The sequence below is a fragment of the Streptopelia decaocto genome, assembly GCF_964273445.1.
Source record: "Streptopelia decaocto genome assembly, chromosome: 1".
NCBI lineage: Eukaryota > Metazoa > Chordata > Aves > Columbiformes > Columbidae > Streptopelia > Streptopelia decaocto.
The window spans coordinates 51,342,542-51,355,658 of NC_138663.1; the positions used below are offsets into that span (position 1 = coordinate 51,342,542).

A 13,117-nucleotide genomic window follows, 5' to 3' on the forward strand; every position below is an offset into this window, starting at 1 on the left:
AATATCTGCTAATGTTTTATCTACGGATTTTTTGTATAATGATGAATGATTGGAATTGTCCTTCTTTTCTATACAGACAAAATACAATTATTCAAAGGATGCGGATGTCTTCAGAGAAGTGATGATTTCAATTTCAATGCTATTTAAATGTCTGATTTAGGAAATTATCTTTTCTCCATAACTCATGATTTCAATAACTTATGTTTAGATAGATGACAATAAACTTGATTCATGTGATTAAATAGTACAAATGGAATGGATATAAAAAAAATCACCTCTTAGACACACTCGTTTTCTCTCACTTCTGTAATACTGTTTGAAGATAAGTACAGGAACAAAGTGGAGCTTCTCAAATTTTTTTCTTTGAATACCTTCTTTTTCTAAATAAACTCAATTGAACTCTATTTATTAAAAAAAACAAGTTCACCATCACTACAGAAGTGTGACTTTTTAAAAATAACTGTGACTCTTAAAAAAGGTAAACGAGCAATTCTCTAAAGCTGTTGTTAGCCAGATATTTTTTATTTAAATCAAGAATCTGTCTAGGGGTAATCTTAATGGTATAGATTTTCACCACATGACTGTAGCATTATTCATACTCTCAAATTAAAACTGAAATTTCTGTGAAAGTAAGGGTTTACATGTTTTTATTTGTTTTTATTTAAAATTCTTAATTAGAAACACCATAGAAACAATTTTGGTGAAATCACCTTTATAATCCTTGCAAGCTAATAACAGTTTGCCCATAAATAAACACTGTAGAGCTTAAAATGGATTAAACTTGGTTTGTATGCTGTCCATCGAGTATTTTGTGAGTTGTCGTCTTTGAATTGATACCCATGCCTTTGAGTATAAAAAGGTTAACAAATGGCACGTTTATCCAATTAAAATACAGCTCCTAGACTTTTTAACATCTGTGTGTCCTCTTGATGACTTCAGCCTTTCTAAGACTAACAAGCGAATTTAGGATTTATAGTTGAGAAACAGCATGGCTGCTTCTGCTGTCAGTTTTTATTCGTTACTCTAATAATAGGAAGTGTAATAAACAGCACAGATTTACAACTGTACATTTTAATTATCGCTTCTGAAGGTTTACGTAATCAAGAGAGGTGATCAATGCTCCTTCTTATTTGGAATTTTCTCTTTTGGTTCCAGACACTACTGAGTTATTCAGCAAGCAGACAGCTTTGCTCTTTTCATCAGTGATTCACGAAAGAGTTGACAGTTTGTGTGCTAAGGCAATCCGAGCTTCGGTCTAACAATCCGATTTGTTGGCTCAGTAGATTTACTGCTTCTTGATTTTCTTGATAAATTCCACGTGAAACCCAATATCAGCTGCCCTGACAAAACCTTTATCTACATGAGCAAGTTCATATTGGTCCACATGCAAAGAGAAAGAGACATAGAGGTTGCACATGCAGATTTTTTAAATCCACAGATAAACTCTAGTTAAATTTAGAAGTGATATTTTGCTTTTGGACAGCCTTTGTTAATTCCAAACAAACAAATTAAATACCTGTATCTTCTTAGCATGTGTTACATACAAAAGGAAATGGAAAGTCCTTGCTTACTATACATAGCCACTGTGACTGTAATTGTAAGAGACTGAAAAGAAATAATCTAATGATAAAATATTTTTTTTTTAAGAGCAAGCATAGACCAAATCTACGGATCATAAAACAGGTAGGAAAGAAATTATAGAAAGTGGCTTGATTTCCTGGGTGAACAGTATATCAAATTGCTGCCCTAAAAAAATGTTTCAGTTTTGCAGCTAGTTGGGCAAGTTCAAAATCTGAATCTCCCGCTAACTTGTTGAAAGTTCATGCTTTCCTGTATTTCCATTGAACCATTGAATATGATAATTAAATTTCTTCATACAGTTTATAAAGTATAGTTATACACTTTACGGTAACTGCAAATCTTTGAGATATTTTGTCCATATAATCTTGCCTATGTGTTTTGTATTTGTGAGTTTAACAAATTCTGGCCAACAGTGTGCCTCATCGTGTAACCTGTACATACACTGTGCTTTCCTACCCAAGAATACACTTATGTAATACAATTTCCATTTCTTCTAAATTTCACTGGCAATCTAGAAACCATTTTCTGATTTCCTTCAAATCCACAGTTCTGAGGAAATGACGGTATATAGTAGAATTCCACTTAGATAAAACAGCTCAAAATTACTGTAAAATAAAAAAAAATAAACATATTTAGAAGTAGCTCCCACTCATAGCAAATAGTTGAAGTCATTTACTCTTTCGATGAGTAAAAAACATGTATTATGACAAAGGTCCATCTGTGGGACATAAACCATAGGACAAAATTTTGTAGACATGTTAATGACAGTCAGTACTGACTGAAGTAACTAGCAGACTGAACTGACGAAGTCTGGTAAATCAGTAATGATATCTGGAGAAAACTTTGGATGTTGGACATACCCATTCTCAAAGTTCTGTTGCCTTTTAACACAGAGCAGAGAATAGAGTGTCACTGCCCTGCAGATTTCATGAACAGCATCACTGGGATGGTGAGAAAAGTGTATTTTCCTCTCTGGTTTGATACAGACAGTGCAGACAGCCTTGAGGAGGATGTAGGTGTAGACTGGGAGGACTGGGGTACAGCAGCATGTTCTAACAGTTTGAGGCAAATCTTCATTACGTTGGTGGGTTTTCCCGGACGTTTGAGTTTAATGATAATGTGCACTCAAGTTTCTGTGAAGAAAATGCCTCAGAGCTCTTGAATCAAAAAAGACTCCTTAAGAGAAGATATTGTACTTTAAAAATATTTTTTAATAACCTATGCCTCTCAGGCTGTCTGGTGCTTATTAATCTGTTTGATCATCAGGAAATAATTTCAAGGCTTTAAGGGAGAAAGCAACAAGAAGCATAACTGCAGTGCAACTTCACTGAGGCTTCCTAAATCGCAGAAGGATTTTACTTCTTTTCTGAGAGTACTCTGAAATATAGCATTGACAAAGATAACAACCAGACACAAGCAAATTCAAAGTAACCAACTTATTCGACAGTTGCTTGGAGATAAAGCATATAGAGCCACCAAACTTAGCTGGTTATTATATTTCAGATGAACATGGTGAGGGAATTGCAGCTGGATCCCAGAGAATTAGGCCGCACTCCTGCCTGGCAGGAAATATAGGAAACTTGGAAATATAGCAAATTTTCAGTGGATCTTAGAAACCAAGGAAGCCAAAGTCACAGATCTAAGGGTCAGGTGTCCAATTTAAATGCCTGGGCAACCATACTTCAGTTCTGGTTTGATTACTGCCACTTAAATTTCTTCATGGTTCGTAGCCTAGCATGTATTCCTCTCCTTTCAGAACACTAGGATATCAGCAAGATGGAGGACATATATATGGGTAAAAATGATAAAATGCATGGGATAAAGAGATTTAAAGATGCTAATAAGGACTGAGTATTCAGCTGCTTCCCAGAGAAAAGGACATCTGAAGCAGCATACTAAGCTGGCTGTTTCACATGTAAGCAAGGCAGACTTTCTTGGTGCTGGTCCTATTTTACTACTTGCCATTCGTTTTAGTGACCTCTGTAAATATGACACACTTAGGAAAAAAGTAAATCTGAACCAATAAGTAGTGATAGGAAAGAATACTCCAGTCATCAAAAAGATATATAGCTGCCCTCAACCCAAATATGTTTGGCATACTTGCCCTGTGCAGATTTTAAGTCTTCATAGGATGTAGAGATTTTGAGTCTCAAGATTTTAATTCCATCATGACATTGCAAAAGCATTGTAACTCTTAGCACATAGTTGTTGTTTTAAAAGTAAATTTATGAATAATGTCAATGAAGAAGATAGTTTGTAATTAAAAAATACTTAATATTTAATCAGAAAAAGCACGTGAAACTAAAATCCCAGAAACTAAAACAGCGCCAAAAGTTTTTGTGGTGTGATGTTCCAAGGCATGAATCAGAACTGCAGAATTAAAGTTTTTTTGTCACAAAAGCAGGCTTGGAGATCTTAGGGTTACAACATACTCTTGGATATTAAGGTTGCACACATACCCTGCATATACTCTTGTTCCTCCATCCAAGAGTGGGTTTCAGCCCTAAGGAAAATAAATAAAACACTATGAATCTGCTACAGAATGCAAAGATGTGCCAGGAACAGTCTCAGGCAAACACCTGAGGCAAAGCAGGCATACCCACTATTCCTTAGGAAGCACATCAAGATAGATAGCTCTCTGTCACACTGAAAGAAAATGGAGATTATTTTCTATCAAAAGACATCATCATATTTAGGATACAGTTTAGATTATGGAAGAACTTTTGGCAATAACCATGAAGAAAAATAGTTTTATTCATCTTGATTACTGTCAGGAAGCTTTCCATTATGTAAACAATAGCTCATAGGTATTCAGGCATCCGATGCTTCCACACAGCTTTGAGAGCAGACAGCAACTGACTCTGATGAGTGTAAAATCATCATATAAACATCTTGATAGTTATTATTCTAAGAAGCACATCGCCTCTGTCTTTGCCTGCATAGACTACAAAGTGCATGAAAAGTACTGAAAGAGCCTGACAAGTTGTTGAGGGGGTGGAATGCAAATTTATTCAAGTTACTTCGAATCAGTGAAAAAGCACTTGGGCTAATCCTAGAGATGTGCTTGTTATTCTAAACTGTTGCAAGTGTCCTCTTAAGATAGCAATAAGAATTTAACTTTGTATTTAGATAGCATTACAAACATGAAAATATCACATGAAATTAGCAAGTCTGTATACCCTATGCAATTTTGACTGGTTTCAAAATAAACCAGGTGGGGCTTGCTGAAACATATTTCTGGGCCATAACAGGGTACTTTTAAGCACTTGCTTTCAGTCATAAACTGTTCTTTCTTTGTTTGGACATCATACTTAGCCAGTTTTTAATATTAATTCTGAAAAAACAAAAGAATCAATTCGTGACATGAAAAAGGCAATTTCATCCCCAAGTAAATTATTCCAACAGCCCATAAGATTGGGGTGACAACACTCTGACATTTCACTAGTAATTAGTCATCATGTCTCAGCAGAACATAACATAATAAAACCTAGCAATTTTGTTCACATTTTTTTCTTTTTTGACATCAGGTACTTTAGATTGCCTTTTTATATCAGATATTATTGGGGATTTTTCCTTCCAGATGCTTAGAGGTTAGGAGAGGATTTTATTTCTTTTGATTCCTCTCCCGGGAAAATAATCTACCAGCTTGTTAGTTTCCTCAGTACTCCCTATATAACAAAAAGGCGCACCTATGAAGGGCTTCATTTTCTTTTCTTAGCTCTGCTCCAAAGACCCTGTGAGCACCTGCAAGTTCTCTTAATTTTCTTGGGTATCGCAGGTGCTCAACAGCTCTAAGGATTGAATGTACTGGGACCAAAGAAATGTGAGAAGTTCCTTCTGGATCCATAGAGCTAATAAGGACTCTGAGTCCAAAAATGACAGCAGTGAACTTTCACCACCAAAACCAAAAGTATTTCTTCCAAGTGGACACATCAAGAAAGATGTGACTTGTTTAAAAACATACTTCTTTTTTCTTGAATGGCCATGTGCACAAGCTCTCAAATTTTGCCGACTGAAACAGAATAAGATTTAATCCTACTCACATCTGAATCTCAGTCTGATTCCCATAACTATTACTATCACTATTCAATGAATATATTTTCTGTTATTTTCATCTTCTGCCCACCAAAGTTGAATTCTCCCCTTTTCTTAACACTGTATTTTACTATTTATTTGTTGTCCTTTTTTCTTTTTTTTTATGTGCACTGGTAGTTAATTATATTTAATATGCTGGAAAATTCTAATAAAAGTACCAAGACTTAGAATAGAAACTTTTTTTTTTTTGATTTATGGAAAATCTGCAAGTTTAATTAGGCAACCCATTGGGATAAATGCCTCAACAAATAAAATTCCCACTCATGAATGCAGTACAGCCAACGAGAAAGTGCCTAGCAAGTTTCAGTTCACTTGGGTACCAATGTATTTATGCCCAACACATTTGGGTCAGATGATAGCTTTCTGATAAAACCAAAGGATTACAGAGTGAACCCCAGCAGGGCAGCTGGCTCTTAAGCACTGGGAAATCTCTCGCTGGATTAGAGCACACACATATTTTCTTTCAGAGTGACAGGCGAACAAGTCTGTACCAGCAACATCTCTGAAGGAAAACGGGGTTAATACAAAACTGCACTTTGCAGGTAGTTCCTATCTAGGCTCTTTTAGGCTGCTGTATAAATAAGCTGGTTCTGATGACTTGGAGAACAGGGAAGCACAAAGGTCCTGTTTAGTCTATGAACCTCTTGTTTACAGCGCAGGTTATTTTTTTGTTTAGACTATGCACCACCTGAATCCAGAAAAGAAAAAGGCGAGGCCAGTCTGAGTCTGCTGATGCCAGCCACGGGTAAAAATTGAGAAGGTATAATCTTGTGATTAGAAACATCAAGAGAAAGGGTACTGACACATAGTAAAGGGCTTAAAAAAGAAGAAACTTAAAATTATTTTAAAATAATAATCACATAATAGGGGTCATAACTTTTATAATAAAGCCAGATGTTCAACATTGTTTAATAACTGACATAATGAAGCAGTGGTATTTATAAAGAAGATATAACTCATTATTTATTTCTCATTATTCAAAAAGGCATGGCATTTTTTACTTTTGCAGCTGAAAAGCAAACAGTCAGTGTACTTGAGGAATCAATTAGAAATAACAATAAAAATGAGGAAACAGCAGTATCCGTTCAGAGCTTTCAACCTATCTGCAATTTGCTTCCACTTAAAAACATGACTGTTTCTTCAGAGCAATAACTGCATAGCATCTGGGGGATTTCACGGGATCAAATAACTTCACAAGTCCAGACCAGGCAATGTTGTCCTGTAAAATGATATATGATGGAAGTACATAAAAATGTGTTTGACCTAAAAGCTAAGATATGGTAATAGGTCCACATTTTGAAATATGAAATTGAAAAAAAAAATATCCTTAATGCAAAGCAGGAAAAACACTTATCTAACAAAGAAACCACAGAAAGTTCGTTGTGAAATAAACAGCACCCTCATCAGAACATATTTTAAAGTCATTAAATTATTTCTGACACTATCGAATGATAGCTTACCACCCTCTTTATCAGTAAAACTTTTTTCAGTTGAACTAGAGCAAAGAAATTAAGGATCAAGCCTTGTCCATTTTATGCAGCACATTCTACTACTGAAGCTAATTAACGGACTTTTCAAATGAATCAGGTTAGCTGGATCTGGCCTTCATGTTGCATATGGCTTTTATAATTTTTATATTTTCTTCCTAAGCACATTTTGTGAATCAACCAGTACAAGATTACATCAATGTGTATATTACGTTTAGAAAAGGTAAATTAATACTAAATGCAGCAAGTCTGATCTCCCGTCTCTGAAATCATACAGATCTCTATGGGATTTATAACTGGTTGGCATTTGAGAAAATACATCATTATTTAAATATTTCAAGTTGCCTTTCTGTAAAAATACAAGTTAGAACAAAAGCATACATTTACTACAACTCAGTTGTTCCAAGTGCACTGTGGCAGAGAATAAAGTGAATTTTTACTTATGATAAAATGGAACTGTTAAAATGAAAGGTTTATGGTGGAAAAACAGAGTTATTCACATGAATGGGTTTAAAACTTATTTTAAAATTTTATTTTGACCATGGCCCAGAGCAGAAGCTGGAAGACACAACCATTTCCTCCTGGCAAATTATTATTTGTCAAAGAAATGTTTACTGGTGCAGAGAAAGTATGGCTGCTGCTTCTGTGTTAATCCGGCCAAGCTCAGTATCAGCATTAGAAGAAACACTGTAATATCAATAATTATGGAGTAAATATAGTAGCATTTGATTATTATATCCCAGATCTATACTTGTAAAATATATCCAGGTTGTATGTTAGTCAAATGTACCTCAGTTGACCCATACAGCTGGAAAAAGTGCACCCTCTCTGATAATTGATCTTAATTAAGAAACAATAAAGAAAACCCATAAAAATTTTGGACCTAATTCAAAATTTCTTGCATTATATGTTCTAAAACATATTCATTGGGAGCTCTGGCATGTGCAGCACAATGTTTATTTAGCATTTCAAATATTCTTTTTAATTATTAAATATCTCAATATGTTGTATAAAATGAGATTTGTTGCATATTTAATTAATTTATTTTTACTGTCTATTGACTAGTAATTACCACACAATTAAAAGAACATAAACTTTACTGTTGCTGCGTTGCTGAAAATAAAAACATCTGCTGGGCATATGTTTATACTAAACAGAATGAATGCTTATACTTTTGCAAATATGATGAGAATAACAATTCTGCAACAGAGACTTTTGGTCTGCAAAGTAATAAATTGGCTGAAATAGTCTCATTTCACTGATGTAGCCTTTAGGTATCATAAAATATAATGCAAAAATACCTGCTCCTTGAGGTAGCAAAGACGATCCAGAAGTATCAAAACTTCTATGCAGGGAGCCAGAACAACCTTCAGCTGAAAGAAAGATTAGATACTATAATGATTTTGGGAAAGACAGCCAATACACTTCCAAATGGCTACACTTCCACAGAACAATTCCAGGAAGGTCAATCATTTGCTAGTGCTTCTGTTGTACAAATGTCACCTTGCCAATTTTCCCCGTGGGACGGACATCTTCAAAACAGATTATATTAAAGATCAAAAACACACGGAATGCCATAAAGCCAGGAAACTATATTATTTATTTGGTCCAACAAGAAAATGATATTATATGAAGCAGAACAAGTTTAAAGAGGGAAATAATGAATTTTAATAAAAAGAATTTTTATGAAATAACTGCGTGGAGACCACTCTAGGTTTAAAAGGAGACTGACATTTCATTTTCCAGGGTAATAGTCCCTCTTGAAAAAGAATCTTCCACGTGTTTGCTTTATTATTTTACTGACACCTAATATAGTTTTGGAATAGGATACGCTCCAAAGTTTGGAAGGTGGAGCTGCTTTGTTTTTGTGATTGCATACCACAGTGTAAGACAGTCCACCTCCATATAAAACTTAACAGGACTTGGTTCTAGACTAGCACATACATACAAGGTAATAGTATTAATCCTATAACTTTTACCATATTAAATGCTTCAAGCTCATTAATTCTGTGCTTGTATTTTTCATAGTAATCCATTATACAGCTGTCTGGGATCTGCAAGGAATATAAAAAAATATATCAGAGTCATTCTAGTTACATTTTCAAGAGAACTTTAAAATGAAATATTTTTTCCTAATTGAGAGTCACACTACAAAATCAAATTTCTGTTTTGTTTTTGAAATTAGCACTTCCCTACGGTTTATAATAATTTTCCAATGCCAGTTTCTTAGTTCTCATTTACAATAACTGTTCTTCAGAGAGCATTTTGCACTGACATGAAATACTGGATTCATTCATTATTTAGAAAGCTCCAGCCATTCTTAAATTGGTATTATATAGTAAAGTGGAGATAACATTCTCATTTCTTTTGCCATGTATCTTATCCCCTCCTCACCCCCTATACCCAAATAGCTGTGGAGTGGATTCTGGTGTGAGAGTAACAGGCTTCAGTCAGGACTTCCGGATGGTATTTCACATTACAAAACCTGCTATCAGATTCTGGAAATAATACTTCATTCCTTTGTGCCTCAAGTTACCCATCTTTAAACCAAAACTTTTTCCTGTTTACTTTGCACTACTCCATGTTCCCCTCTTCCCAATCACCTGATGCAACATTGCCAGCACCGCCACTGATTGCAAATGCTGTGATTTGGGGTTAAATCTGATACAGAGGCAGTTCAAGAACCCTTCCCTTTTCAGCCCTTAGTGGCCACTGCCCCACCACAGGTAGCCAGAGCTATGGCCATTCCTGTTCTTCACAAAGTATGTTCGCTACAAGGCAGCCCGACCACAACATTCTCCAGTTTTTTAAGGTCATGGTGTCTCTACTCTTCTGCTGTCCGCAGTCCTGGATGCTAAAGAAGATGGTTGAGCTGGACACTTAAGAAACCTGCCAGAGGATTGGGAAGCAGGTTTGCAATATTACTGGTGATGGAGGCTGCTGGAAAGAGCAGCGCTGGAAGACTCTGACGTATTTCTGCAGTATTGGGAGTTTGCAGTACAGCTACTCTGTTATGGATATGGAAAGAGCTAGTCCACAACTTAGCAGAAAAATAATGGTATTGACAGAAGACTAGGAAAGCTGAAGTGTTTAATACATTTTTGCATACTTTTATTAGAAGAATCATCTGAGAGCAGGTGGCTAATCCAGTTTAAAAGAAGCAAAACCTCACCCTAGAATACGAAAACAAACTAGAAAACATTTCCATAACTTATAAGTTTTCAAATCAGGTATGTATTATGAACTTCATCCTACGACAGCCAAAAAGGGAATGAAGTGACCTCCGAACTAGTACTCATTGTCACTGAAAAGTTCTCAAAGATGTTATGTCAGACAGCTAGTAGATGTATGTCATTTATTATAGAGCAGTCAGTTCAAATTCAATGCGCTGGAAAAAAATAGAACAAATGAAGAATATAAAAGCACTAAAAGATAAGCGGACAAGTAATAGCCAATATGAATTTGCCAAGAACAAATTGCAGGTCAGTCTACTTTGTTTGTAAGGGGGGTGAAAGGATTTGCAACAGCAAAAACCAACTGCTTGTAATATATTTTGATTTCAGCAAGATTTTTGACACCATTTCACATAACAATTTCGTAAGCAAATTTAAGAAACAAGGTTTAGATTGAAGTATCATAAAGTGGGTGAAAACTGAATGGCCATAATCAGAGAGTTCTTATTAATGAGCCTTTGAACAACTGAAAAGACCTGCTGACTGGAGGTCCATTACAAAATGCAGCGTTTCCATTAAGAACTCAGACAATAGAGCAGAAACCACATTAACTAAATCTGCAAATGCGCTACAGGAAGGCATTGCTGGAACTTAAAATAATTTTCGGAAACTAGAGCATGGCTTAGAAAAGAAGCCTGAAATGCTGTACAGAAAAGCAGAAGGGACTACACTCAGGCAGAAACGATCAGCTGTTCAGGATGGGGAACACCAAATGATGGTCTGGGAGATGCAGCGCCATGTACGGGAGAGCAGCTGCAAAGCACAGGAAGCAATCCCTCAACTCTGCTGGGCAGTGGCAAAGCTCTCGCTGGGACACTGCATCCATTTTGGGGCATTGGATTTCAAAGAAAGAAATGAACTGTCTGAAAAAGCCCTGAGAGAGAAAGATCGGAGATCTAGAAAACATGACCTATGAAGTAAGACTTGAGAGAAGCAGAAGGGATCAGGCTAAATTAGGGAAAACTGAGAGTGGGCATAATAACAGTTTTTACAAGGCTATTACCAAGAAGCAGGGAACAGTTTGTTCACTGTGTCTGTGGTGGATAGGATAAAAACTCCTTGCAGCAAAAAAAATTCAGCCAAAAACTTGAAGGAACTTTCTCTACTTGGGGTTAATTAAGGACTGGGGAGGTTTTTAGTCTCCATCACAAGCAGCTTTAAGGTTTGTCAAATATTTTTCAGGAATGATACAACATTCTCACTCTGTTTTAAAACAAGGGGATGGGTTACAAAGAATTTTGTAGTCTTTCAGTCATATTTTTTTAATTTAGAAAGTACTTTTTTACAATTACAGAGGCAAGGTTGAGTAGCTCATCTGGCAGTACTAATGTGGACTAACAGGACTTTCTTGGTTTTGTTGCTATTTTATTTTCAGTAAAGCTGTGTAAATATCTGAGTGGGTGTTTTTTTTCTTTTCTCCTCTAAAGAGTCAAACCAACTAAAATATATCAGTCATGAGATAAACAAAATAGTTTATTTAACTTCTGCCCTATAAGCTTTTCATTTCAACGGAGAATTAAAAGGGTTTTAGTATAATGGATTTTTGAAATTACAGGCTATTTGGAATTAAAATACAAAGACCTGTATTTGTAAAAATGCCATCATGAAACCTTTCTGCTTTTCCTTCTTTTATGTTTTTCATTATTCAACATGAAGCATTCAAATTAAAAGCAAACAAGCTGTGAAATGTTTGGCAAATAAAAAGCTGGGTCAAAAATGTCTCTTGGATGTTGCCATACTCGAGTACTGAGCCTTTTGCACTCTGTCCTTGCTTAATACACATTCCGACTGAATGCATCCTGCTGTCATGGATCGATTAGGCAGAATTCCAAACTGTGCCTCAGTTAAAAGTTTGGTGGGGGAACCAATTCAATGCAACAGCCCAGCTGGAAAAGAGAGAAAGCATTCACCAAAAAGCATTGATAGAAAAGGTCATGAAAAGGGTAACTGGTAGCTAGCTACGTGGTCAATTTACTGGACAAAGACTAAACCACCGGCTTTCTCTGAAACTGCAGCAGCTTCAGTTCTTTAAAGGTACCCGACACAATCTTCAGCTGCCCTTCCCAGGTGAGGCAGGAGTGGATTATTGTTTGTTTTCAAGAACATGCAAAGCAAGCGCCATTTGGCCACTGGAGTTGTCTGTGCAATTGTTCGCTATGCAGGGTTGCCACGCATCTCTATACCCCAAAAAACCTCATGCACTGAACTTTTTTCTTACTTTATGATGTTGATACTATGAACTTATGGTCTGAGTGAAAATGCATGAAAAAAACCCAAATACATATATCAGGAACTTGTCTTAACAATGGTTCTGCACTCAAAGATCTAGTTTATGCTACTGATGTTCAAATAACCTTCAATACATACAAAGAGGGTTTGGCCAGTACTTCTTCGCTGATTTGGCTACAATGTCTTCTGGTCTTTATTGCATTGAGAACAAAAGCATTTTGTCTCTTTGCACTGTGATGGTGGTACATGCCTCTTTTCAAACTCATTTATTTGTGGATTGAGGACCACCTGAGGGGTGACTACATTAATGTTTATAAATATGTAAAGGGTGAGTGTCAGGAGGATGGAGCCAGGCTCTTCTCGGTGACAACCAATGATAGGACAAGGGGCAATGGGTACAAACTGGAATGTAGGAGGTTCCACTTAAGTATGAGAAGAAACTTCTCAGTGAGGGTGACAGAGCACTGGAACAGGCTGCCCAGGGGGGTTGTG

The 13,117-nt window shown here is 36.1% G+C and overlaps 1 protein-coding gene across 4 annotated transcripts in view; it reads right to left on the reverse strand.

Moving 5' to 3' along the window:
• Positions 1–549: 549 nt before the first annotated feature.
• Positions 550–13,117, reverse strand: part of METTL25 (methyltransferase like 25) — a 70,803-nt gene continuing 58,235 nt past the window's right edge. For 3 of the 4 annotated variants that reach the window (XM_082043442.1, XM_082043440.1, XM_082043439.1), the window contains 3 exons: positions 9,143–9,217; positions 8,465–8,536; positions 6,612–6,895 (listed from right to left, as the gene is read on the reverse strand). In XM_082043442.1, the coding sequence (XP_081899568.1) occupies positions 6,797–6,895; positions 8,465–8,536; positions 9,143–9,217 (246 nt within the window). In that variant the 3' untranslated portion in view covers positions 6,612–6,796. Of the gene's footprint in view, positions 2,187–4,040; positions 4,085–6,611; positions 6,896–8,464; positions 8,537–9,142; positions 9,218–13,117 lie in introns of those variants that run through there. The other variant, XM_082043441.1, reaches the window with a different exon arrangement.